The 26,685-nt window shown below is 46.7% G+C and overlaps 1 protein-coding gene across 1 annotated transcript in view; it reads right to left on the bottom strand.

Annotated features, from left to right (window-relative positions):
- Nin (ninein) overlaps positions 1-26,685 on the bottom strand; it is a 105,023-nt gene that overhangs the window by 38,298 nt on the left and 40,040 nt on the right. The window contains 12 exon segments of the mRNA XM_052739660.1: positions 441-598; positions 2,370-2,508; positions 4,274-4,363; positions 4,743-4,853; positions 8,174-8,194; positions 8,197-8,350; positions 8,631-8,771; positions 9,105-9,241; positions 9,685-9,852; positions 10,465-10,611; positions 14,733-14,923; positions 16,934-16,973. Coding sequence (XP_052595620.1) covers positions 441-598; positions 2,370-2,508; positions 4,274-4,363; positions 4,743-4,853; positions 8,174-8,194; positions 8,197-8,350; positions 8,631-8,771; positions 9,105-9,241; positions 9,685-9,852; positions 10,465-10,611; positions 14,733-14,923; positions 16,934-16,973 — 1,497 coding nt within the window.

Below are 26,685 nucleotides of genomic sequence, written 5' to 3'. Positions count from 1 at the left end.
ATACCATGTGCAAGGAAAAAAACCCCAAAAACCAAAAAACAAAAAAATAAACCTCAAAACATGGTGAAGGTGAGCAGCAGTCACATAATGAAGGACTGAGGGCCGAGGATAAGAACTTGTATCTGGTCCAGAAAGTGGCACTACATCAGAGAAAGCGTTTTGTTTGTTTTTTAATTGGGCTATTTTTAAATAGGTTAAAAACACCATAATTAGTATATTACAATATGAGAGGCTGAGCACATCACATTCCGGACGATTTTCCCCTTGTCCGCAGTAAAGACCAAAGGAAAATCACACCACGGAACAGGCCTTGACCTCAGCCCCCGAACTCCAGAAGACATGCATGGGAAGTGCTGGTCGGTGGGGACAGAGCCACAGGAACACAGTGTGCTGACAGAACCCTCAGCCACCAGCAACAGAGACTGGGAAGCAGGGCTCACCTTCTCTTCCAGCTCCAGCCTCAGGTGACCCAGGTCCCTGCGGTGCTGTTCCTTCATCTGCTCGATGGCCAGCTCCGCCTCGATGCTCATGTTCAGCGGATTGCTTTCCTCAGAACCAAGTCCCATGTTCAGCGGATTGCATTCTTCAGAACCAAGCCCTGCGAACATAAGACACACCTTTAATCCCAGCACTGGGAAGGTTGAGACAGGAAGTAACATGGCTGGGCAGAGAAACGAATATAAGGCGAGAGGAGACGGGAATTAGGCCCTATTGGCTGAGGACTCAGAGGCATTCAGTCTGAGGATTCATGGAGACAGGATCTTCTCTTTTCAGGCTCTTGCAGGCTGAGGAGTTGGTAAGTTAAGAGGTGGTTTGCTCTGTTTCTCTGATCTTTCAGCTTTCACCCTGGTATCTGGCTCCGGGTTTTTATTAAGACCAATTAGGATTCATGCAACACCCCCTGACCCTGCCTCAGGTTCTGTCACTGGCACACTCTGGCATCTGTCGAGGGCTATGGCTTGACAGGGCAACAGGAGGAAGAAGGGGAACAGAGTCTCCTGAATACAGGCAGTGTGCAAACCTTAGTAGAATCCATCTTTTTGAATGATTTATGGGCGTGTGTGGAATATGTTGGTTGAATGCGAGCTCTCAGTATAAATGCTATGTGGTAAGGACATAGCCACCAGCCTTTTGTCTACCCAGAAACTGCCCAGTGACAAATTCAGAGGGGTAATGTGGCAGGGGAACAAATAAATGACTAGAATCCTTGCTGCTGAATCTTATGGGGCTAACTTCATGGGCCAAGATGTCTAATCCATCCCTCAAGGCTGCACACCATTGTCTTACTGTCATGAATTTCCTGGGGTCTAGGTTACTTTCACCTTCAACAATCAGCTACAAATAGGGCGTGGGTCAGGGGTATGGGTGCAGACAACTGGGGAGGGGATTCTCAGCACCTTCAAGGGAGTTTGGTTTTCCCATTGTCCACAATAAGGACCAAGGGAAAATGGAAAATATGAGCAGAAATTGAGGAATGAGCTAGCACAAGGTCAAATATATCTACTCCTAGGTAGAGATGTCTTAAGGCAGTGAGACTCAAATAGATTTTTCCATCGGAAGATACACAAGCAGATGGAGAATCGTTCTTGGGTAGCGTTCTAGCAGTTCCGACTGACAGTCTTGCCTTGGGCTTTCTCTTCATATGTTTTGGCACATTCCCACTCCAAGACAGCAGAGTTTCTTGGAACTAACTCCCAACATTCGGGTGGACAAGCTACAGTAAGTGAGTCAAGGATTAGAGAAAAGGACTCACGACTTCTTGCACCTCCTCCCCGCCACCCCAGCCACCTGGTGATCCTACAGCAGAGGCCAGCGAAGGAATAAACCACCTTCCTAAGAACCAAAGGGGAGGGGGAGGCTACAAAGAGCACCAGAACCCACAGGGGCCCTGCTGAAATGAAAACCCAACACACTGAGGAAAGAGGCAGGCCCCAGGCAAAGAGCTGAGCGTGACTGTATCTGGTTCCCAAACAGGCCTGCCCTCCACCCTTGCTACTCACTATCTCCCTCAAAGCCACAGGCATTAGCTCTTCACTTATTTGCTGTTCTGCAGAGGCCAGTAAGGCATTTAGCCTCGCCAGCCTATGAAAATGGGTTATGGGTTCTGTGGTGTGTGGCTGGCTCGCTCTTCCAAACCAATCCTCATACCAGGCAGACAGCAATATCAAAATCAGCAACATTTTTATAAAGAGCTCAAGGGCAAATGGAAAACCCAGCCACAAGTGAAACAGCTCAAGAAGTGAGACTTGCCCAAGTCTCTCTCTCCCTGGATTCCAGGATGCCCGTGTTCCGCAATGCCGCACTCAGCATGGTTCTAAAAACTAGGTCAAACGCAGATACCAAAAAGATTGTGTGCCAATGTGTTTTACCTTGGTCGGGCTCAACGCCACCGCTGTTACCATCAAGTTCCTCTGACAGCGAGTTCTTCAAGGGGAGCCTGAACACTTTGCCTTGGGCACGATATTCTTCTAGCTCCGACTGGAGTTCGTCCACTTGGTCTTGTAGCAGCTGGAGTTTAAGAACCAACACCAGTCTTACCGTGAGGCACCAAGAGTGCAACCAACAAGAAAAACAAAGAAACTGGGTAATAGCAAAATAGGAAACTCTGTGCTTCAGAAGACACCAAGGAAGTGAAAAAGATGGGGGCTGACGGGAGAACTGGGAGGTTGAGAACCTGTCTTGCTCATGCACGGGACCCGAGTTGGGTTCCCAGCACTCAAGTCAGGTAGTTCACAATCACCTGTGACTCCCACTCCAGGGGGATCTGACCCCCTCTTCTGGCCTCTGCAGGTACTGCACTCATGTGCATAAACAACACAAACACATATACACACAATGAAAAATTAAAAAAAAAATGTTTTTTAAGGAAGTAAAACAACAATGCAGGTAATTAGAAGAAAGTTTCACTAACTATCAGATAGGGACTTATAACTAGAATTTGTAAAGATTATTAGAACTCAAAAGACAGGGAACTCAACTAAAAATGGGAAAGACTATAATAACTAACCGGAGTCTCTCTTAAATTAACTCCCCTAAGCTTAGGAATTTGATTTGATTATGAGAGCTGTGACTCTCATATGGTGAAAATAACATGGTGTCAGTGACCTTGGAGGAGGCCTGCCGTTCCTAAAAGTTAAACATTGATTTATCTTTGGCCCAGTGGAACACTCCCAGATAAATAAACCTCAAAAGAAATAAAGTATACGCCCATCCAAATATCTACACAGAAACATTATTCATGATAGCCCCCCAAAACCCAAATGTCTATTAACCGATTAACAAAATGTAACATATCTATACAACGGGATTTTATTCAGCCACTGGGAGGAACAGAACACAGATACATGTAACAACATGATAAACATGGACAGTATCACCAACTGAAGGCAGCCATTCACAAAGGACCATTTGTTACATGATTCCATTTCTATGAGAGGTGAAGATTAGATCTATAGAGAGACAGAAATTAGACCGGTGGCTGCCTGTGGCGGGGATGAGGGGAGTGAGGGTGACAATAAGCAGCTGGCTAAAGTGAAGCAGGGGTTACTTGGGGAGACGACAACATTCTCACATTGAGTGTGGTCAGGGACGCTCAGCTGTTTGACTATAATTAAAGACATGGAATTGTACATCTCGAATGTGTGGAATGTATGGTCTACACAGCAGTTACGAAAAGATGAATTAATTGGGAGAATTCTGAAGGTATCAGTAACAGATTTACTGACGCTTCATTCAATTTAGAGACAACTAAAACAAAAACTATATGACTAAACCCAAGAGCTAAAATGTAATCACAAAGGCAGCAGAGAAGTGTCTGTCATTTCTTAGATATGCACACACGACTCCTGAGAAGGCAAGCTAGAAGCAATCCCTGAGGTGACAGACTTCCTCATCTCTCACAAGTACAAATTGCATCTAAAACAACTAGAATTCGATTTCACTTACCTTGTTTAAAAAGTTTTTTGTTTTTGTTTTTTTTGTTTTTTTTTTTTTTTTGGTTTAAGAAAAAAAAAAATCAAATTCCTAAGCTTAGGGGAGTTAATTTAAGAGAGACTCCTGTTAGTTATAAGACCAACTGTAACTGGAAATGGCTATGTGTTTAGTATGTCCCTGGCTCCGTTCTAAGAGTCTCTCTGAATCTCCACAGCTGCCCTTTGGGTGGGCCCTCATTTTGCCACTGTGCATAAAGGAAGTTGAGGCATCCACAGACTTCAGTGAATGTGGCCAACCAGCGCTGAGGCTGGGATTTGAACCCAGGCCCTCAGCCACTCACCCTGCACTGTTGCTCATATTCACTTCTCATCTGCGCCAACCTCTCTTCTTGAAGAAAGAACTCAGCACTGGTGGGATCGAGGTCACCAAACTAGAGAGGACAAAGGAACAAAGCTGTCATTCTTCCCAAGGGCCCTTCTTTGACCTATCACATTCCAAAGATCCCAGCTTCTGCTGTCACCGGAGCTCCCAAATACGACAGGAATGCGGCATTTAAGCAGAGACACCACCAACCGGAAGAGGAGGAGAACACCCAATAGTGATGTGCTCCACTTGGGTAGGGAGCCATCTCCCTGCCAGGCAATGCTTCCCCTCCCAGTCACTCCTCTAAATTCTATCCCGAGAGGTTACAACTTCCTGTAGGTATCCAAACAGTTCCCTAGTAAAAATGTTCTTGGCCTTGCCTCTGCTCTTTCGGGTGAGTGACATTTTGGGCCACTCATCGGGAAATCAGAAGTAGGCAGACCCACCTTTTCTGCTAACACATTTTCCAGATTGCGCTGCAGTTTACTCGTCAGGGTCTCATACTCTGCCAGCTTCTCCGCGTTTTCCAGAAGCTCATTTTCCAGGCGATTGTTTTCCTTGAGGAATTTGGTAAAATAAGCATGACACAAGTCAGAAATCAAGAAACCGTTTTACCATTTTATATGAAGTATTAAGCCAAGGCTTGAGATGAAGAAAACCCATCTATCCTGGAAGCTAGAGAAAACCAGAACCAAAATATTATTAAAAGGTCAATACCTAGATCATGATCTGAAAGTCTGCTTTTAAAGAGAACCTTATAAAATCATGCTGTTCCATGCTTGTGCTATGAACAGGCCCACGTGGATACTGAGCATTTGAAACACATCTAGAATCAACTGAGACATATGCCATCAGAGGAGTATACACACTGGATCCACACCGTAAGTTACAAATACAGAAGACAGCCCAGAGGGATTTGTGTTCCCTGGTTCCATTTCAAAATGATAATGCCGCCGGACGGTGGTGGCGCACGCCTTTAATCCCAGCACTCGGGAGGCAGAGGCAGGTGGATCTCTGTGAGTTCGAGGCTAGCCTGGTCTACAAAGCGAGTTCCAGGAAAGGCGCAAAGCTACACAGAGAAACCCTGTCTCGAAAAACCAAAACCAAAAACAAAAACAAAAAAAACAAAAACAAAAAACCAAACAAAAACAAAACAAAACAAAAAGAATGATAATGCCTTGTAGATACTGAATTAAATGACTTGAAATTAATTTCACTTTTTATATAGTTATTATTTTTTAATATGAAAATTTTACTTTGACAGCAACACTTTTTTTTTTTTTTAAAGAAAGTACATGCATGGCTTTTTTTCTACACAGCACTACAGTGGAGTATTCTGAATGACATTCTCGATGTATTGTTGAATGTAAGAACCTGGTTATAAAGTACTTTTTCTAGGGCTAAGAATGAGCTGGCTCAGTGGGTAAAGACATTTGCCACCAAACCTGCCGAACTGAGTTGACGCCCCGAGACCCACACGGAGGAAGTTGAGACCTGACTCCTGAAAATTGTCCTCTGACCTCGACACGTGTGCACGTCAGTGTGTGTGTCCACACCAACAAATCATGTTAAAAAGAAACCCCTTGTCTAGCTATAGCAAGAGACAAAGAAGAACTATAAAAAGAGTAAACCCCAAATCAATTTTTTTTTTTTTTTTTTTTTTTTTTTGGTTTTTCGAGACAGGGTTTCTCTGTGTAGCTTTGCGCCTTTCCTGGAACTCACTTGGTAGCCCAGGCTGGCCTCGAACTCACAGAGATCCGCCTGACTCTGCCTCCCGAGTGCTGGGATTAAAGGCGTGCGCCACTACCGCCCGGCTATCCAAAATCAATTTTTATTAATGGGCATTACAGTTTATAGCTAAGTTATAGATAATTTTGTTGAAGGATACAGAAGTTACATATAAATGGTTCATGATTTATATGTATAAGCAAATTATAATACAAGGACACACCAACTAAAACTCACAAACTTTTTTTCCATTAAAAAGAAAAGATCTTTCACAGTACATTTTAGAAAGGTTTCATCTGCATTTGTTAAAAAAAAAAGAAAGAAAGAAATATAGACTTGCCATTTGACATATTTTCTTTTCCAGTGTTAAGGGCTGATTGGAAGAATGCTATTTTCCAAGTGCATTTTGCCAAAAGGATAGAGAGCCAGTATATTTTTAATGTATTCTAGTTCACACTCTCACATAGCAATATGGAGTTACAAAAAAAAAAAAAAGAATGTACTTAAAGCATTATATTAAAAAAAATACTAGCTGGGGCAGGGGTAGTGGCACATGCCATTGATCCCAGCCCTTAACCAGCACTCGAGAGGCAGAGGCAGGTGGATCTCTGTGAGTTCAAGGCCAGCCTGGTCTACAGAGTGACAGGATCAGCCAGGACTGCACAGAGAAACCCTCTCTTGAAAACAAAACAAAACAAAAAAACAAAGAACAACAACAAGATACCACCTTCTCCTGAAACGCCAACTCTATTATTTTAGTCTCTCAAGGAAGAGCCACACTCAGATGCCGACCTGACAGGAGAGAACCCTGCATTCCAGACACCCCCTGCTGCTCTGGATACCGAATCACGCACTGCCACTGAGCGCAAGGGACAAGGTAGACCGCAGGAGGAAGGCCGGAGCTGTACAGCCGGACAAGGTAGAGCTGTACAAACAGCTCCAGTAGTAGAGGTACAGTCTCTCGACAGCAAGACAGGGGGTGTTGTGGGAATGGAAAGGGAACATGGCCTGTGGTGCTGGGGACATGCCAAAGGGGTGTAAGGAGGGACGGAGAGCTCACGGAAGGTGCAGTGGGAGGCCCAGGGCACGGGGAGTAGCCGGTAGGAGCCCTGGTTAGAGGGATGTGGAATGGGCACCCTGGCAGTGCCCTTGACGGCTAGCACTCTCTTTTTAAACGGGCATGTTTGCACCTGTCGGTAGTTGAGTTCACTCCAATGGATGCATGGAGGAAAGGACTACTGAGGACACCCATTATCACCCGAAGGGCCGCGGTGAATCTGGAGCCTAATCAGAGACCGCGGAAATGCAGAGGAAGGGGTCTGTCTAAGAGGTGTTTCAGAACACCATCCTGACTTAAGAGTGGCGGCACTGAGTGGGTGTGGCTGGGAATTTTAACTTCAGGGGCTTCCAGCAAGTGATGCTGCTGCTAACCAAAGGGAGACTTCAGGGGACAGCAGAAACTGGCATTACCTCGGCCTCTCCTCCACTGTGTGGACCTGCAGGGGCGGCGGAGGGGGGGGGGCTCCTCATAATAGCAACAGGAGCAGACACTATCCCCACACCTGCAGACACCTTACTTGTACCGTCTGCTATGACATCTACACCAGGGTCAGAAGAAAGCTGTGATGCGCCCACCTGCACCTTAGGAAGCAGGCTTGAGCAACTTCATCAAGGCCTTCCTGTCTGCAGAGGGCCCCAGAAGCCCGGTACTATACTAGTAATCTGGTATGAGGGTCCAGAAAAGAGGAGGGCAGCTTCCTCCACTGGGGCAGTGGGAGGGAGGACCGCAGAGGAAAGTCACGTTTGGAGGTCCAGAGGATGAGGATGGGGGATAGGTAGGAAGGGGAAAGGGAGGCTGAGGCTGAGGAGCAGTTTAGGGATTGCGGATGTCAGCCAGGTCCCAGCCAGTCCTGAGGAGCAGTTGTAAAGGCAGCTAGGAAGAACAAGCTATACAAATAAGCACTGGTCCATATACCAGACCCCTGGCCTCCTGCAGTCCCCAAGGCTAGCAAAGCCACCGGCATGTGCCGGCCACGACAGTGAGAATCCTTGGGCTTAGCCCTAGGCAGACTCATGCTCTCAGCAAACAGGAGCCTTCTGTGTGGGTCCCCAGCATGGACCCAGACCGCAGAGCTCACAGAAAGACTACCTTCAGGGAGAGGGCAAGGCGGGGTCCCGGACGTAGTTCTCTTCCGTCTTGGCCTTTTCAATTTCCCGCTCCAGCTCCACCCGCTGCTTGGCCACCTGCTGCAGGATCTGTTCCCTCTCTTGACGGAGTTCGCTCTTTAAGGCTGCTATGCGCTCCTTGTATTCTTCATCCAGCTTCCTGTGAGGAGGGGCAAAGCAATAGGTGGCCTGTAGGGCCCTTGGAGGAGAGTACGTGAAGATGCCCAAGCCCGAGACGGAGGCAGGCGCAGAGTCAGAGAGCACGCTGGGGCAGTGTCTAAAGCGTCCTGCCTTCCCGGAGGCTGGGCCAGACCTCTACAGTCAGATGAGGGCCCTGGCTGTTCCCAGCCTGCCCTGAGTGGGGCTGGGGGAGTAGGGGGACAGCGGAGAATGGGGGGGATGGGAGAGATGGGACCCTGGCCTCGCCCTTCTGGCCACACCTGAGGTTGTACTCGTTCCTCCGCTCGATGGCCGCATGGTGATCGTCTACTTCTGAAGCCATCAGAGACTTGAGTTTCTCTGCCTTGTCCAGGTCCGACCGTAACTTCTCTTTCTCCCTCACCACTTGGTCCACTCGCTCCCTAGAATTAGAAATCAAGGGAGTTAGGAGCAAGCTGTTTCTAAGCGACCAGCAGACCCAAAGAGGCTCTCATCTGGCTTGCTTCAAAACAAACACAAAACCAAGACAACCAAAACCTTCCCCAAAACAAAGATGCCTTCCACAGTTCCCTTCAGAAGCTCCAGCCAATCGGAGCGCCAGCTCGCTTCCCTTCAGCTGAGGCGGCTGACTGTTTATCAGTTAGACACGAAGGACAGCCACACTGGCCTGAGGACAGGAAAAGGCGCCAGGTGACGGTGGCATGGGAGACAAGTTGTAAAGGGAACGGACCAGGCAAACCTTCTGCTCAACTTACAGTAAGTGCCGGATCTCAGCCTTGAAGCTGGCCAGAGCTGCCTGGTGGATGCCGTTCTTGGTAACCAAGAGTTCGTTTTCAAGAGCCAGTGTCAGCTCTGTCAGGTTGACATTCCCATCCAGGCTGAAATCCAAGGCCTGGGGATCAGAATACGACAACAGAGTCAAAACAAATCACAAGCCCAGCTTCAGAAAGCGTGTAGACGCAGACTGAAGCCAGCCTAGAGACCTGGGGGTGCAGGGGCGCTTTCAGGGACAGCTTTCATCTCGAACACAGTTTCTTAAGGTAAACCAAGCTTGTATCTCATGACATCCCACCTGACATTGCAAACAAACTCAGGAGTGTAATTTCAAGGGCTAAGAGCTTTCTTACGTCAATAATTTGAGATTTAAAAAAAAAAAAAAACAAAAAAACCATGGAACTTCTTCAGCCACGGGCTTCTGGTAAAGTAGGCAGGAATAGTTATCTCTTATCTCTGAGATCTCATGAACATTAAGGCATTAAGGAAAAATCAAGTCAAGTGAGTTTCACGAGATAAACTGACACCCCCTTCCCGGGATTGCCAGTTGAGAGGCCACACCTTCAGGATCTCCTGGCTGTTCTCGACACCTTCTTCCTGCCAGGTGTCCAGGATCCTCTCCACAGATGCGTGGCCCATCCCATCATCCAAGCAGGAGAAGACCCGGAAGCCAATGGTACTTGTCATCGCCGACGAAGTTGTGGTCCGCCGTCCACTCTCATCAAAAGACTGGAAGAAGGAACAGTCTTAACCAACTAAGGTGGGCCCCAGACATTCAGCTGGATACTGGTTAAGACTGGGATGGCCAATCCTGGCCAAAGAGAACAGAACTGAATTTACAGTTGAGGGTGAGGGGAGGGAAGCCATGCTGTGCCTTTGGTCTGTGGTTCCCAGTGAGTCAAGCCTACAAGCTTATCAGAAAGAACTGGTGTGGGAGAGCTGGCCGTAGATGAGAGGCACCTCTACTTGATACCAGGTTTCTTTTACCCCACGCTGCCATCAAGAGGCATAATTAGTGGCCTTCACACTCTGTAATTTATGGCCGCTTCTCAAGCCATCCTTTCCCTTCGAATGGCTCAGTCTTTCTCATTCTCTAGAATACTTTCTCTTCTTAGTATTTCACTTTAGACAACAGATTAATTCGTTCAGAATTACTAAATGGGTTTTTAACACTTATTCTGGAAGAAAATATTCCGCTGGTTCCTCTTTTCTGAGACAGGTTGCACCATGGAGCCCATGCTAACCCCCAGCTTGCATTGCTGCTCCTGCCTCTGGCTCCCTGGAGCTGGGAAGACAGCTAGCTGTACACCACCACAGCCGGCTCTGCGCACTGCCTCTCACCTGCATAGAGAGATGCCGCTTCAGTTGTCTATAGGGAGTAGATGCTGACGGTGTGAAGGATTTCCCCGTTTTGAACAGACCATAGAAAAAGTCTTCAACACTCATTGTGCCATCGGGGTCGAGACCGAGGAAGACCTCCTCCAGCATCTAGGGGAGAGCAATTGCATGTTTTAACCACACACAAACACCACATGCACAAGACGCTTCTGGCCAGTAGAAATGCATCCCACTGTTGACTCTAGGACTCCAGACATAATTTTGTCTCTAGTCACATTTAAAAGAATTTCCCTCTCCCAAAATGATGTCCTCCCTTCTCACTCAAACAAAATGAAAGTTCATTTTCAACATCTCCAAAATATCACACAATTTAGCAACCAGCATTTCTTCCTTTTGTTCATCTTTCCAGGGCAGGCAGCTTCAAATGTCACAGGTATCATTATTATAAATTTTAAGAATTACTTAATACCTACAGCTCCTAATCCTGACAAGGTGTTAGCTGGACGTTCCTTATGCCTTCAAACGGTGGTGGTTCTGAGTGATTGATATCTGGCTCATATTGAAATTTTCAGATCGGCATGTGTGACAGCTGGTGCTAATTGTTAATTTGACAGGATTTGGAATAACCTGAAGGGCCCCTGGGCATGTCTGGGGGTGGGGTTCTCCTGATTGCATTAACTGAACTGGGAAGCTCTGCCCACTGTGGCAGGGATCCTGGACTCTCCAAGTGGAGGAAGTAAGCTGAGCAGCAGCATGTGTTCATTATTACCTGTTCCTTATCATGAGTGTGATATGACCAGCTGATTCAAGGCCCTGCCATGACAGGCTAGGGTGTGCATGGTGAAGCAGAAAAAACCTGTGCTGGGTTGAATGAGAATGACCCCCCACAGGCTCCTGTATTTGAATGCTTGATTCACAGTGGAAATGTTTAGGAAGGATTAGGAGGTGTGGCCTTGTTGGAAGGGGTGTGTCACTGGGGTTGGACTTTGAGGTTGCAAAAGCCCACCTCAGGCATAGTCTTTCTCTCTCTCTGCCTGCTACCTGAAGATTAGGATGTAAGCTCTAAGCTACTGCTTCAGTCCCACATCAGCCTGCCTGCTGCCCGCCATGTTCCCTGTTGATGATCATGGACTCACCCGCTGAAACCGTAACCAAGCCCCTAATTAAATGCTTCTTCTATAAGTTGTCTTGGTCATGGTGTTTTGTCATGGCACTAGAACAGTGGCTAAGATAAAACCCTTTCTCCCTTAAGTTGCTTTTCCCCCCGAGGGCGGAACAGGGAAAGAAACTCAAACAGCATTCTAACATGGCAAATTTGGTCGGGGACAGATTGCAGTGATGTTCCTTGGAACATGTTGAAGTTGTGTTTTAATGTGTTCGCCCAGAAAAGACCAAGACTGGGTGAGAATGATCTTGTGTGTGTGTGTGTGTGTGTGTGTGTGTGTGTGTGTGTGTGTGTGTGTGCAAAAGGAAGGTCTCAATATATTGAAAGATGAAGGGATTTTGACTCTCCACTTTGCACTCTCTGATGGCCATCATATAATTTTCATCATCTAACAAGGACAGGGAGACTGGACCACAGCCCATGTGGAGGCTTGTCAGAGAGACGGTTTGTTCCTTAGTCCCACAGGAATGGGAAAGGGGAAAGTGAGTAACAGAAGCCACAGGCAGGAGGAAAGGCACAGGCCCCCTACTGAGATTGTCTTCACTCTGTGATAAAAGTTTATTATGGAACAGGCCTTCCAGATCGGAACAGAAACCACTCGGAGATCTTACAAGGCACACTGCTGTAGTATGCTAAGGGAGGGGGCTGGAGACTGCATTGCTCACAATCGTCCACACCATGTCCAGGCCACCGAGAAGCAAGAAGACAGTATGCTAATGAATTGTGTTTCCAATGCTTTTTCCCAAATCACAAGAGACATATGTTTCATTTGGGAGAGGATTCTGAGATAAGGAAACTTTTCTAGAAGATGAAAATCTGTGGAAGAAATAGCAGGTTCTAACAGAACTTTGTGTTCAGTGGCATTTGAGACAAGATGCTCAGGTTGCCCAAAGCCCTCAACTTTTCTGTCTCATCCTCACCAATCGAAAGAACTATTTCCTGGAGGACGTGGCTTCGAGAGTCATCCAACCAGAAATGTCCATGAAATCCAGAGATACCAATGGATTACATCCATACTTGGTCAAATCAGTGCAGTTTCTAGGTGGCCTGAACACCCATCACTTAGTCCATTCAAACTTCTGGAGTAGTAGACGATTGCCAGTTATTTTAACTCAGAGCTTGGGATGAGATGTAGCAGACACAAGGATGTGAATTTAGAAAGGGCTGGATGGTCAGGACTGGGCTCAGAGAACGCTGGTTATGCGAACAAATGAGGTAGCTGCCCTCTTTGGGAACAGGAGTGCCATCTAGAACAAGGACATTTCCATTCCCACGCTGTCCATGTCTGTGGGTGGCTGACTTCTCCATGTGTAGGGTGGGAAACATGTACCAGAAGAGGGTCCAGGAACTGGGACGCCCACAGGGGCCTGGAAGGTGACAGGAATGACCGCGGCATGGAGGCTTCTGACCTCAGAGAGCAAGTGGTAAGGACTAAGCTAGCTGAGCACATGGCTGCTTGCGGTCTCCCGAGATGATGGCTGTGGCTTGCTATTACAAATATTTAGGGAAAACTTCCAATTTCAAAAGAGTGTGATTCAAAGTTCAGCTTTTAAAATCCTGAACAGGTCAAACAAAGTCATCCTCAGGTTTGATGTGGCCTCGAGGGAGCCCGTCTGCCGGCCCTGTCCTCTTCGCTGTCCTCACTTACAGAAAGTGGGGTGTGAGTGACAGCCTGAGAACAAATCTAGTTCTCCCCCCTAAAAAGAGGGGCGGGAGTGACCTCACTGGCTTCCTCTGCAAAGGGCTGACAGTTCAAACTGCTTTCAGGCGTAAAATTCCAGGCTCCCAAGTCCTATGCCAATAATGCCAGTTTGAACTCTTTGGCTCCTCCAGGTTCAGAACTAAGGGCACGAAGCACAGGACATCTCCTGACTCCCCTGAGTGGGAGGGGGTGGAAACACTAAGCAGGAACACACTGATGAGCAATGCCTTCCTAATTTTCATAGCACAGGGAAGGAACTCCAAGTGCCTCTTGTCATCTCAGGTTTTAGGAGCTCCCGGCAGAAGTAAAGAAAGCCAGTTCCCTGTGAGTGGCTGTGGTTTATATTCCAAGGCTTGTTCTCAGATCAATAATTCAAGTTCACGCAATGTTTCTTGGTTAAACAAAACAAAGCAAAACAACCTAAGGCTCTTGGTTCAGAAATTAGGACAATTAATTTAATGACTCAGTAACCACTGCTGAAAAATGAACGAGCACTGGGGCATTGCAAAGGCTGTCAGAGGTCACATCAGATGAAAAAAGGAAAAAAAAAATTAAAAAGCAAACTTTTCTGCAAGTCAGGCTGCTTGGCAGCCTTTAGAGACCCGTCTCTTGGTTAGGAACATGTTACCACTTTCCCCCAAGCAGGCAGCCAGTATGGTGTCAAATAGCATTAGAATCAAGGATTCTGGAGCAATGACTGTGTTCCTAACCTCTAACTCCCCCTAATCTTTAATTGTAGCTTACTGAAAGACATGTCTTGGAATTATGCGTTTTTCTGGGCTTCATGGCTATTGACACACTAATCCTGAAGATCTTCTCTCGATTCTTCAGAAAAACACAAAGCAGAGGCTTAACACCGAGAACTCTCGGGGGGCTTCAAGACTCTCTGTGTTTTCAAAACCACCAGCCTACCTGACCCCATTTCCTCATGGCCAGGATTGGGCTGGTCTGCACAGCCAAGGCTCCCCGCACACCAGGATGCAAACTTCAAACCACGGCTGTTGAAGCAGCCCGTCCCATTCACCACTCAGTCGACCTAAGGACCCAGGGATGTCGTCGGGATCTTTCCACAACTGAAAACTCAGCAGCCTGGCCTTCAAAATACTCTCCTTAATCCTTCCTCCATGTTTTCCCACATTTTACTCTTTTGGTTGATGCTTCTACAACTATATGCTGGCAGTGCTGAACTTGTCTGGTCATCCCATATGAGGTAACACAGCACAGTAGGGGACCATATTATATATTATATATTACATATAAAATAGCTCAGCTACATCAGCTTTGATTTCTGCGACACAACATGACTTTCCCAAAGACAAAAGGAGTGCACAAGTAGAATGTCTTCCTAGGGAAAAAGAAAGCCACGGCATTATTCCCCGAGTCAGAACAAAGTGCTGTGTTTACCGCTCCATCCACATTCTGTAACCCGTACTGTTCGCAGATGGAAACCAGCTTCTTCCGGTTCAGGTGACCATCTCGAGTGATCCCCAGATCTTCACAAACCTCTTGCAGTTTCTCTTCTATCCAGTCTTGGGGAGGGCAAGACCCACTATGTGAAGCATTCAGGTCGTCCGGGTTCCAAAACCTTAGCTGACCTAAAATCAGAGCATACATTGTGTTGTCGCCAAGGGATTCGCAAGGGGATGGTATGGTGCGGGTTACAGAAAAAGTACCTTGGAAAGTAAATCCTTCCGTTGCTTTTTATACTTTTGCATGTCTGAGTGTTTTGCTTGCATGTATGTCTGTGTATACATGTGTACAGTGCTCACGGTGGAACCGGAGTTATAAATGGTTGTGAGCTGCCAGATGGTACTGGGAATTGAATCTGGGTCCTCTAAAAGAGCAATTAGTACTTTTAACCACTAAACCATCTCTCTGGCCCAAAATATATGTTGTATGAGACAACTATAAATATTGACCCTGCTTTGATTTGGTATTGAAGTCCCATTGTAAATCGGAGGCACTTTTGCTCTGGGACAGTCACCCGTGAGAAAGGAACATTATCTCTCATGAATAGACACAAGGTCAAACGTCTCAACTGAGGCGTCCACACTTTTATTTCTGTTTTCTTTCTGGTCTAAGCATCACAGTGTCTTTTCCTGGGAAGGAAACAATCATAATGGGCCTTTTAAGGTTCATCTACTCTCCAAATCTTCCTGACCCACAGAAACCCAGGAACGAAACTTGAAAGAAAATGTGGCAAGCTGCAAGTGTGTTAGTATCTGTAGATGAAGGATCAGATCTGTTTAAAGACAGGGTCCAACTGCTTATTGAAACACCAAGACTATTTTATCCTGTATGAACCATCCTGCTTCTAAACTGGCAATGTAAATGTGTGATAGTCCATGAAGTCATCGCTTAGACACGGGATAATTATGGGCATATTTTATGTATCTGGAAGAACCATGGAGGACTGAAAGGCGTACTTTGTGTTATTCCTGCTATTTATTGACAGAAATTAAACCCATTACTGTCCTGTTAATCCAAGTTGGAAAGCCAGAGAACACATTGTTTTAATTACACTTAACCACAGCTCATCTGGGGTTAAGCCTAAAAGCCAAGTTGAGGGCTCCTGTAGCTGAACCACAGTGCCATCTGGTGGCCAGAGGATTAATGTGTTCCGCATCAAGTGTGTGGTAAATACTGGACACTGGCAAAGGATGTACTTAGTAGGCTACTATTTACATTGGGGATATCCACAAATTCCTTTGAGAGTCTGAATAGAGAATAATTGGTCTGTAAGTGGGATGCTACATATTAGATGCTGTGGTGGTTCGAATGAAAATGCCTCTCCACATAGGCCCATAGGGAGTGGCACTATTAGGAGGCGTGGCCTTGTTGGAGTAGGTGTGGCTTTGTTGGAGGAGGTGCGTCACTAGGGGGCAGGCTGTAAGGTTTCAGAAGCTCAAGCCTGGCCCGTGTCACTCTCTCTTCCTGCTGCCTGCAGATCCAGGTGTAGAACTCTCAGCTACCTCTCCAGCACCATGTCTGCCTGCACGCCACCATGCTTCCCGCCATGATGATAACGGACTAAACCTCTGGACTGTAAGCCACCACCTCAATTAAATGCTTTCCTTTACAAGAGTTGCCATGAGCCGGGCGGTGGTGGCGCACGCCTTTAATCCCAGCACTCGGGAGGCAGAGCCAGGCGGATCTCTGTGAGTTCGAGGCCAGCCTGGGCTACCAAGTGAGTTCCAGGAAAGGCGCAAAGCTACACAGAGAAACCCTGTCTCGAAAAACAAAAAAAACAAAACAAACAAACAAGAGTTGCCATGGTCCTAGTGTCTCTTCACAGCGACAGGAACCCTAAGAAGTCATCTTTCACACAATACTGATAGCTAGGATTTGAAGAGTAGGGAGTGTCACTGGGAAATGTTTTCTGTTTGTTTTTCCCTGTTGCTGTTGGTCCTAATGTTAATGCCCAGCTAGCTTCTAGGGCAAGAAGCAGGAAAGTGGATGCAGAGGGCCTTAGCCATAGCAGCCTGGGCGTTCCCTCCTCAGCAGCCCCGCCTCCGCTCCAGCCCCGCCCCCGCCCCGCTCCGGCCCCACCCCGCCCCGCCCCACCCCCCGCCCCACCCCCGCCCCACCCCAGCGCACTCTCTTACCTTCGGCTTCATACTCCTCACTGTGTTGCGTCTTCCAGCGCTAGAGAGAAGGTAAGAGACGATTAGTGAGCATTGGAACCCAGCTTCTAGACCCTCTGGCTCTTAACGTCGCCTCTGGGCTAGTCACGTGACTTTAGCCTTTGCGTCCCTAATGGGCTCTTTTCAGTTAACCAGACAACCAATCAAGAGGTTGAAACCTCTTGAAATGGACTGTTCTTGGCGGACTTCACTAGCACCAGCACCAAGCGCTGTCTTTGCGGGTCCCTAGGGACTTGTCATTTTCAAGGTTACTTCTTCAGCCACAGAACCTATTATAACCCATTGAGCCAGCCCCAAACACACATCCAGAGTTTACTCATCGGCAAATGTTTGTCCACATTTATAAATCTGCTCTTCAGTCAGTGCGTACTGAGTGCTCACCTTCGGGCTTTGTCTTGGACTACAACTAAGAGCAGAACACACATATTTGTTGTCTGAAAAGGTACGTACATGGGAGAGGTACATTTGTTGTCTGAAAAGGTACGTACACGGCAGAAAGACTGTAGGAGCCAGAGCATCAGGAGCTGACTGTGAGATTGTGTGTCCTAGTAATGTCAGAAGCTACACCCACTCAGTTTCGCCAACACGACAGCCTAAACGTGAGAGCAGGAAGGAGGGCACTAATGGGCATGCTAAAGTGGGCGGGGCCTCAACCCTACACAAGGAATTGCAAGCAACTACGGAACGCTGAGAGCAGCAGAAACAGTCTTTCCCAGGGAAGAGCACACCAAGTGGTTACCTAACACCAGCTGCTCAGCCTGGAAGACGTGCACATGAGTAACAGCCTGTAGACTGAGCAGGCTGTATTTAGGAATACCTATGTATAAATATCAACATATGCCTGGAACAACAGTTAATGAGGAAAGAGACCATGCATGAACTCAGAGAGCAAGGAGGTACAGTACAATGGGGAGGCTTGGAGTGAGAAAAGGGAAGGGAGAAATGTAATTATATTATAATCTCCGAAAGTACATATGCTAATAAAGACACAGGGGCCAGCAAAAGAGGAAGTAAGATGTGATGGTTCCTGAGTAAGATATATCAGACTCGGAAGATGAAGGGTGGACTTCCTAAAAGCAGCAAGGGCTAAACTGAGCCCCGAGGGTCATCGGGACCAGAGAGCAAAGTGAACGGGAAAAGTTGTTAATATTTGCTGAAGTAAGAACGAGTCTGGTATGCTTGCCTCTGAGAGCAGATCAGATGCAGTCCGCACAGCTGGACCGGAAAGCTGAACTAAACACACTGCGCTAGTAGTAAATGACACTGAGCAGGCTGGAGTTTACCTGAACTGGACCGCCTACAGCCTCCTTATCATGCTAAGGCTCAAGTGAGCCTCCTCCAAGGTCAGAGCATGTAGATTTGGTACTGGTAGCCACCTGCTCATCCCAAGCCAGAAACAAATCCAGCCCCTGCTCCACCAGCCAAGTTCTGTGTCAGTCTTCCCTGGACCAGTTATAACATGTAGTTCCTCAGTGGCTTGGGTTGTCCTGCAAATGGTTGGGGCTTCTCGAGTAAGCTGCCTGTTGCTGGCATCCCATAGGAAGGTTATACAACAGTGAGGGAAATCCTGCTGAGAAAAGAGGCCTAATCTTTTCAGAACTAGGTTGCTATCTTAGCAAACAACTGTAATCCACAGATGTGCTGGCTCATACCTATAAATACTAGCACTCAGGAGGCAGAAGTAAAGGTCCTGGGAGGGGATGGAGAGATGGCTCAGGTTAAGAGCACTAGCTGTTCTTCCAGAGGTCCTGAGCTCAACTCCCAGCAACCACATGGTGGCTCACAATCATCTATAATGAGATCTGGTGCCCTCTTCTGGCCTGCAGGTATACACTTGGGCGGGATACTGCATGCATAATAAATAAATAAGTAAGTAAGTAAGTAAATAAATAAATCTTAAAAAAAAAAAAAAGGTCCTGGGAATTTTGCATAAGCCTGGGCTTCATAGGCGCCACAGGGAGACTGGACTATTTGGAAAGGGAGTGAGAAGGGCAAATAAGAACAAAGCATAATGACGTATATGAATGAAACCTGTTTCTTTATACACTAGTCAAAAAATAAACAATTAAAAGGGGAAGAAAACTATTTACGAGTTTATGAATAAAGTTGCCGTTTCTACCAAATGACCAATCTGTTCTCTGGGGTGGTGGAGCTGCATAATGCTAGTTGATTCCTGAGACTTCTGAAGCAAACACAGCACAAGACGGGCCTGATTAACTCCTGTCTGCAGAGCCTGGATTCCTCATGGCAGATGGTGCGTCGCGCAAAAATGCTGACATCAAACATTGTCTTTCAGTAGTTGGAGTTGATATGACTTAACGGTCTTTCAGGCAACTCCAGCAGGTCTACTCCATTCCCCACACTCACTCATCATCTTAGTTACCTGACGGAATCAACTGAAGGATGGAAGGGTTTGTCTCAACTTACAGTTCCAGGGGACACAGTCCGTCATGGAAGGAAGTGTATGACACAGGGGACAGCTAGACGCACCATGTCCCCCGTCCGAAGCAGAGAGCAATGGAGGCTTCTGTTCATGCCACTTCCTTCCTTTCTGTTCAGTCTGGGCCCCCAGTTCACAGAATGGCACTACCCACAGTTAATGTGGATCTCCCCACCATAACTAACCTAATCTAGATAATCCCTCACTGTCTCTGAGGGATTCTAGAGCCCATCAAGTTGACAATATTAACTACTACACTCATGGTAGTTATCGCCTCTGCACTGAGGGACAAGTGTCTACTAAGATTCACAGCTCCTAATTTCACAGGGACCCTAAAGATGCCATGACCTCAGCTAAACTGAAACCTCAAAGTGAAATCCCCAAACAGAATATTTTTGCTGAAGTGAAGACCGCCAAAGGCCATGTCTCAAGATGGCTAAGTTATCTGCAGCCCGTTCAGATCACAACTAAAAGTGACTAATGAATGGACAAGGAATTGCTGGGATGAACTGTCGGGGCCCAGGTTATTTCTCCTTGTTTTCTTTTGCTTATAATTTCATCAGCTCATTTGCCTACACTTCTAGATAAAGATGGAGCTCTAAGCTGGTAGATGTGTGAGGCCTGGAAGCAGGGAGGGAGTAGCAGTCAACAGTCCTCCATTGATTTCCTCAGTTACTGTTTCTGATCAGAATTAGACTGTTACTATATATAAAACTTCAAATCAATAGAGGCCCACTAATAAAAAGCATCCTATATGCCACCAGCAAATTCATTATTCAACATCTGAGTACCCTAAAATCAAACCCACTAAATCCACCTATAACATATCAAATGGAGTTTATGACCTCTGAACCATTCATTGGTCCAAATGAAACTATTAAACTACAAGTTGTTCATGACTCTTTTTTAACAGTAGACACTGATGGGGAATTTTCACAGAGCTCAAACCACAAAGAGCTTCTGCAGGAATATAGCAACTTGGAACAAAAATGAAACAGCAACACCCAACTTCAAAAAGTCTTTGGCAACAATCCCTAAAGTGACGGGGTGTGTGTAGTTTCTCACATTTGCTCATGTATTTCCCCACGCGTGTTAAAACAGCGAGGGAAGCATCTGAAGAACAAAGACGCTCCCACATAGTTTCCAATGTCTCACATATCTATAGTCAGGGTAGGTGTGTCCATTTGTCCATCACTGTCCAGGATAGACCCTGCCTGCTCACTTCTTTCTCCATCTCTCACCCATAACCATTGGAAGGCCCAGCATGGAAGTGACTGTGTGGAATATTCCTTTACACTCTGTGAATACATGTTGCTGTGATTGGTTTAATAAAGAAGCTGACTGGTCAATAGTTGAACAGGATAAGGTTGGGTGGGAGAGCCAGACTGAGACTGTTGGGAGGAAGAAGGGTGGAGTCAGGAGTCACAGCAGATGGAGAGAGAAGCAAGATGAGCATGCCATACTGAGAAAAGGTACCAAGCCACATGGCAAAGCATAAAAAAAAATATGGATTAATTTAAATATAAGAGTTAGCTAGTAACAAGCCTGAGCTATTGGCCAAGCATTTACAATTAATATTAAGTTTCTGATTGATTATTTGGGAATGGTTGCTGGCACAGGCAAACTCTGCCTACACTATTGCACAGATTTGGAGCTCGACTGCCTGGTATTGAATCCCAACTTACGGGGTTAACTTTATGTAAGTTGCTTGACCTGTTTGGCCTTAGTTTATCTATCTGTAAAATGGGAATAAAGCAGTGTGAATTTACTGAGGGAAGGGCCAAGTGCTTAGCACTGTGCCTGGCACATAAGCACTCTAAAATCTTGTTATTTTTGTGGGGACACCTGTGTATGCAATACATATTAAATTTGTATCTGTGGAATTCTTTTCACCTCTATATTCAAAATTGAATCATTCATTTGGGTATGCCTCTGGAAGTATTCGTGCATTTTTTTTAAAGGGATTTTTTAAAATTATATGTTCATGTGTGTTTGTGTTGGATAGACACATGTGATATCAGAAGGTGTCAGATCTCCTGGAGTTAGAGTTATAGACGGTGGTGAGCAGCCTGACATGGATGCTGGGAAATGAACTGACAGTGGGGTAGGGGGCGGGGGGGGGGGGGGGGGCATTCTCTGCAAGAACAGTACTCTAAGCACTGAGTGCCAGCAGAGATGCACAGGATACAGTTGGCAACTCACCTCAGCATCATCTCACAACGGGATGGTTCACTCAACACCACACAAGGTCACAGGAACTAAAACCGGGCTCGTAATTGTCACCACTGAACCATTATTATTGAATTATCTAAGTATTTAAGTGATACTCCCACTCCCACCAAGACTGTAGTCTGAAGCAGGCTTGTTCATGTGTGACTGGCAGCAATGTTCACAGATACTATTACTTTCTAATTAAAATGGCCTTATGTATCAAAATAAAAATATTCACACTCTTCAGCCCAATAATTTCATTTGTTATCTAAAGGAAAAAAAAAACAGAAAGAAAAAGCCATGTGCACAAATACGTATACCAAAGTACTTTTATAACAATAAAGTACTTAAAACAACTTAAATATTCAACAATGGGGCATAAAGTACAATGATACAACATAATGTGGTCAATAAAAGCAATTAAAACCCCATCTAGGAACATGGGAAAATATTTTTAAAAACGTTAAATGAAAGAGCATAACAAAAATGCGATCTGCGCTATGATTATTGCTAGCAGCAAATATTTATATAAACAGACAAAGACCGGGAGGAAATAGATAATAAAAACAAAACATGTTTTAGTTGAGGGACTATAGGGGAAAATCCCTGATTTCCTCCACTGTTATAAATGGCCTGCACAGCTCCCACTGTGCCGGTCACTGCCCTTGAGTCCTCGATAACTGCAGTCACTCAGGGCTCTCTCCCTTGAGTAACTCACCTTCTACAACAGCCTGTGGTGGCTGTGGGCTTGGACGGAAGCCAGGGTGGCTCAGGCAGGCAAAAGCTACCAATGCCTCCTGAGCTCAGCAGAGCATGGGACCTGCTGTGGGGACAGCAACCATCCCAAAGTGCAGGCCCTGAGATAGTCCAACACTGGCTATGCACGCCATGGGCACTGCATGTCTGATTACCTCCACAAGACCGGTCTTGAGACCTTCAACATTCTGTCCTGGAGGGGGGAGGGGATCACAAGGTCTCACCCCTCCCTGAGACTTCACAGGCAGTTAATCGGTGCTGGGGATGGGAAAGACATTTTCTTTAGTGGCAGAGTCAGCCACTGGTCAGTGCCCATGTTCTCATAAATAACTCCTTCTATAAGCAACCTGAATTAAACACAGAGAATCACCAAAAATGATTCACCAAAAAAAGTAGAAAGGGGCGGGGGGGGGGGGGGGGGAGGACTGGTTAGGAAGAGAAGAGGGACCAGTAGTGAATATAATCAAAACACTTTGTATATATGTATGCAAGTGTCTGAATGAACCCCATTATTACAATATGTGCTAGTAGAGAATGAATGGGCAGCCCAGCCCAGCCATGGCTTTTAAACCCCAGGCATCCCTTAGCAGGAATGGTTTCTCATAATCTGAAGATGATGGGTGGGCAGGGTTAAGGATAACAAGTAGACCTGAACTCTGGGTGACAGTCTCCCCAGCATTCTCCCATGGTCTTTGGTAAGAAGCTCTGAAGGCACAGGGGTCATCCTGGGGGAGGCAGCAAATTCACCGTAATGGCTCCATCTCATTCCAAGATCACCTCTGCCAGAGACCGGAGTTCCTCACCCTGACATGACCAGAGCTCTGTATCTCCCTAGTCTAAAGGAAGGGTATGTTCCTTTAAGAGGGAGGGAAGCACATGAAAGCTGAATGTTTGTTATTAAATTGCAATTTGAGGGGGTGGGGTGGATAAGGGAAGATTCAATTCATTCACACTTCATTTATTTTCATTCTTACTGCCTGGAGCCAGTGAGTCCAATTAAAAAGCTGGGGCGGGGGGCAGTTTAGAAGGTTGGGGGATTAGATCATTCAGCTACTGAAACAGCACCAATAAAAGGAGGCATCATTGTGGAACAGGGTCCTTTAATTGCTGATGGTCACCCCAGCGAAGTGAGAGCTGGCAGGTGGCCTCTAGACACAGGTCCATCCAGAGCACGGGAAAGGATAATCAGGAAGGTCCCTGAGCAGGGAGGCACAAAGGCTGGAATGCTATCCGGGTGCTGAATTCTCCAGAAAATTCACTTTGCCATTCATCCCTGTGAAGCCACAGGGGTCCTCTGAGTGGGTGGGTGCATTAAAACCCTGGACAAAGGGGCAGGTGTCAGAGCATGTAAACACAAACATGGATGAGGGAGCGGGTGTCAGAACATGTAAACACGGGATGAGGGGGCGGGTGTCAGAGCATGTAAACACGGGGTGAGGGGGCGGGTGTCAGAGCATGTAAACACGGGATGAGGGGGTGGGTGTCAGAGCATGTAAACATCATTCCATACACTTTGGATACTCAGAACTTGGGAAGCAAAGCCATGCAGTGGACAAGGGGGCTGGGCAGAGACTGTGTTCTCTGTCACCCTCTGTCACTGCTTAGGAACTTACTTCGCCTTCAAAGCTGGGGTGGTACTCAGCCCCGTGAGCGGGACATGGAGGTGTGAGTGTGCCTTAGAGATGGCTGGACCGCTGGGGTTCATTGCCCTTTAGCGGCGTGGGTACTTCAGTCAAATCACTTAACCTCTTCGTGCCTCAGTTTCCCCACGGGTAAGCGCATAGCAACGCTTCCCTGTGAGGGAAGCCATGCCTCATACTGGAAAGCCCTGGACAGTGCCAAGGACTAAGCGCTTGCTTGCGAGGTCCTCCTGTCAACGGACTAGTGGTTCTTCTACTTGCTGCTTGGATGCTCAACAGGAAGACAGAAAAAGAACAGCTGACAGTCCAATGTCAGCTTGAGGAATAAAGAGATTAGCAGCTACAGTTCTAACAGGTAAACCGGCTTGACTCATTCCGTCCACAGTGTATACACCTAACAAAATATCCTTGGGTATAAAACATCTGCGTGACCATAAAGAAAACAATTGTCAGTTATGCCTTAAGAAGACGGGGGATGAGGAGCTACAGGCTTGGCATGGTAATTGTGATGGAGCAATCAACTGGAAGTCAGCTTGGGAGGAGACCCTCCCCCGGGGACCCTCCTCTCCCCAGAGGCCCCTGGATTGGTACAGCTGACAGGGGCTACCTTGTGATTCCTTATTTACAGAGAAGATGAAGGAGATGGGGTGAGAGGTTGCCTGGTCCCCAAACGGCTGCTATGGAAAGTGGTCCTCACCCTCCTCGGTTAGACAAAGGGATGCCCTTGCAACCCATCCCAAGGGTCACACATCTTAATGGCACCCTGGCCATTGTGGCCAGCTGGATTGCTTTACCGCTGGCTGAGGTACCCTGCACACATCAGCCACACAGGCCGCACCAATTTCAGGAATGCTTTCTTCGGAGGGACATCTGCTTTGGGGGACTACAGAGCAGATGGCCGGGGTCTCTTGGATCCCCCCGGTTTCTAGGCCCAAAGTGGAGCCAGCATCTGCAGCCTTGGGACTGCATGCCCCCTGCCCACAATAGGCCAGCCACAGCCCCCACTACCCATCTGCTCCAGCCAAGACCTTTGCACCCTACAGAATGTATGGCTAATTAAAATGATTATGGGCATACACGGGGCTATTCTTCTGAGACAGAGGTTGCCGAGCCGATCTCTGCAGCCTGGGAGACGGAAGCACATTAATTTTGAAAAGGGAATGCCTTGTAAGCCCAGAGGAAGAGAAATACAATTTCCTAGGCTGACAAAGCTCCGCGGAAGGCTGAGATCAAGTGTCTCTTTTAAAGGGAGAACACATCTAGCAAAGCATGGGGTGTCTCCGAAGAGAACCAGAAATCTGTTTAGGGAGCATGCACATGGTTGAGAGCACGGTAGCTATGGTGTGTTTGGTTAGTCTTAAATGTTTAGAAAGCTGCTCTCTGAGCTGGATATTGGAAGCTGAATGTGCCTGGGGGGTCTGGCTTTTGTTTCTGCAGGGACGCACTTCCTGGGACGGGGGCTCATTTCCCATTCTGCCACCTTTGAAGGCTAAGGCAGTGCAGAACCTAACAGCCCAGCTTCCAGGCTCTCTGTTTGGAACTCAGGGAGGAGCTGCTGGACTGGAATGCAAATTGGTGCCTTCATCTCAGAAGGCAATTAAACGCTGCACAAGCTGGGGATAACGGGAATTAATGCATGGTTTTTAAATGCACACACATCCACGTGAGTTCTAGCGCACTGCCAAAAAGCCTTCAAGTGCTGCCAATGCAAAGAAAAGAATGTAGTAAGCCTCTTCCCTCAGCAAGGCGGGGGATGGGTGGATTTTAAAGTTCTGAAAAGTCTCCCCATCTCTTTTGGAGGCTCTGAGGATTGACCCTAAGCTTAGACAAACACTAGCACTAAGACAGGGTCTCATTGAGCAGAACAGGCAGCTTTCACACTTTTACTCATTATAGTTGCTGAATGGGGAGCAAGCAAAACTGTGGAAGATACTTAACGGTTGGGTTGGGAGGGGTTACTATTGCATACCGATCCTTGTTAGTTCGATCTTGGTTTGCTGTCTGTCTTACGTTTCCAGTTTAAAAAAAAATGAGTATCAGAGATGACTGATCTGGAAGGTGGTGGAGCAGAGATGGACTTTAAGAGACAGACACCCTCTCGATGTAATTCAGGAAGACCGACCAGGGCACCAAGGTCTGCAAGGCTTGTAAGAACAAGCCTTGCTAGCTTTGAAGAGGTTTCTGAAGTCTTAAGTCACAGTCAAGGGATCTACAATCCCATACGGGAATAGCCATGTGACCTAATAAGACTGAAGAAACATAAAGGGTAAGGCTGGAATGCCATTAACAAAAACGTCTGTCCTGAGGACGTCATCGTTAGTCGGGAATGAACAGCATCAATGAGGAGACTGTTTGCTTTGTCAAAGGACGACAAAGGACATAATGAGGATAATGAAAAAATAATGTGTGTGTTTCCACTATAAAAGATCTGAGTAGAACTTCTCTCAGTTACTAAAAAATGTGTGTGTCCCACAATTAAATACTGATTCGGACAATGGAAATAACTCAGTTTTGCCACCAAGTTATGCATATACGGAAACGAACATAAGCGAAAGAGAGGCAACTTCAGACTTTTTGAGGCAGTTCAAATTGATGTAGACAGCAAAATTAGTTTTTTGTTTTAGGGATTTTGGGGTGTAGTTAACCAAGTACCACCTTCGCCTTTC

Source organism: Peromyscus californicus, unplaced genomic scaffold (genome assembly GCF_007827085.1).
Source record: "Peromyscus californicus insignis strain IS unplaced genomic scaffold, ASM782708v3 Scaffold_15__1_contigs__length_86483966, whole genome shotgun sequence".
In the NCBI taxonomy this organism is placed as follows: domain Eukaryota; kingdom Metazoa; phylum Chordata; class Mammalia; order Rodentia; family Cricetidae; genus Peromyscus; species Peromyscus californicus.
Note: the sequence above shows the minus strand (reverse complement) of the source record. Positions and strands in the feature narration are given on the sequence as shown.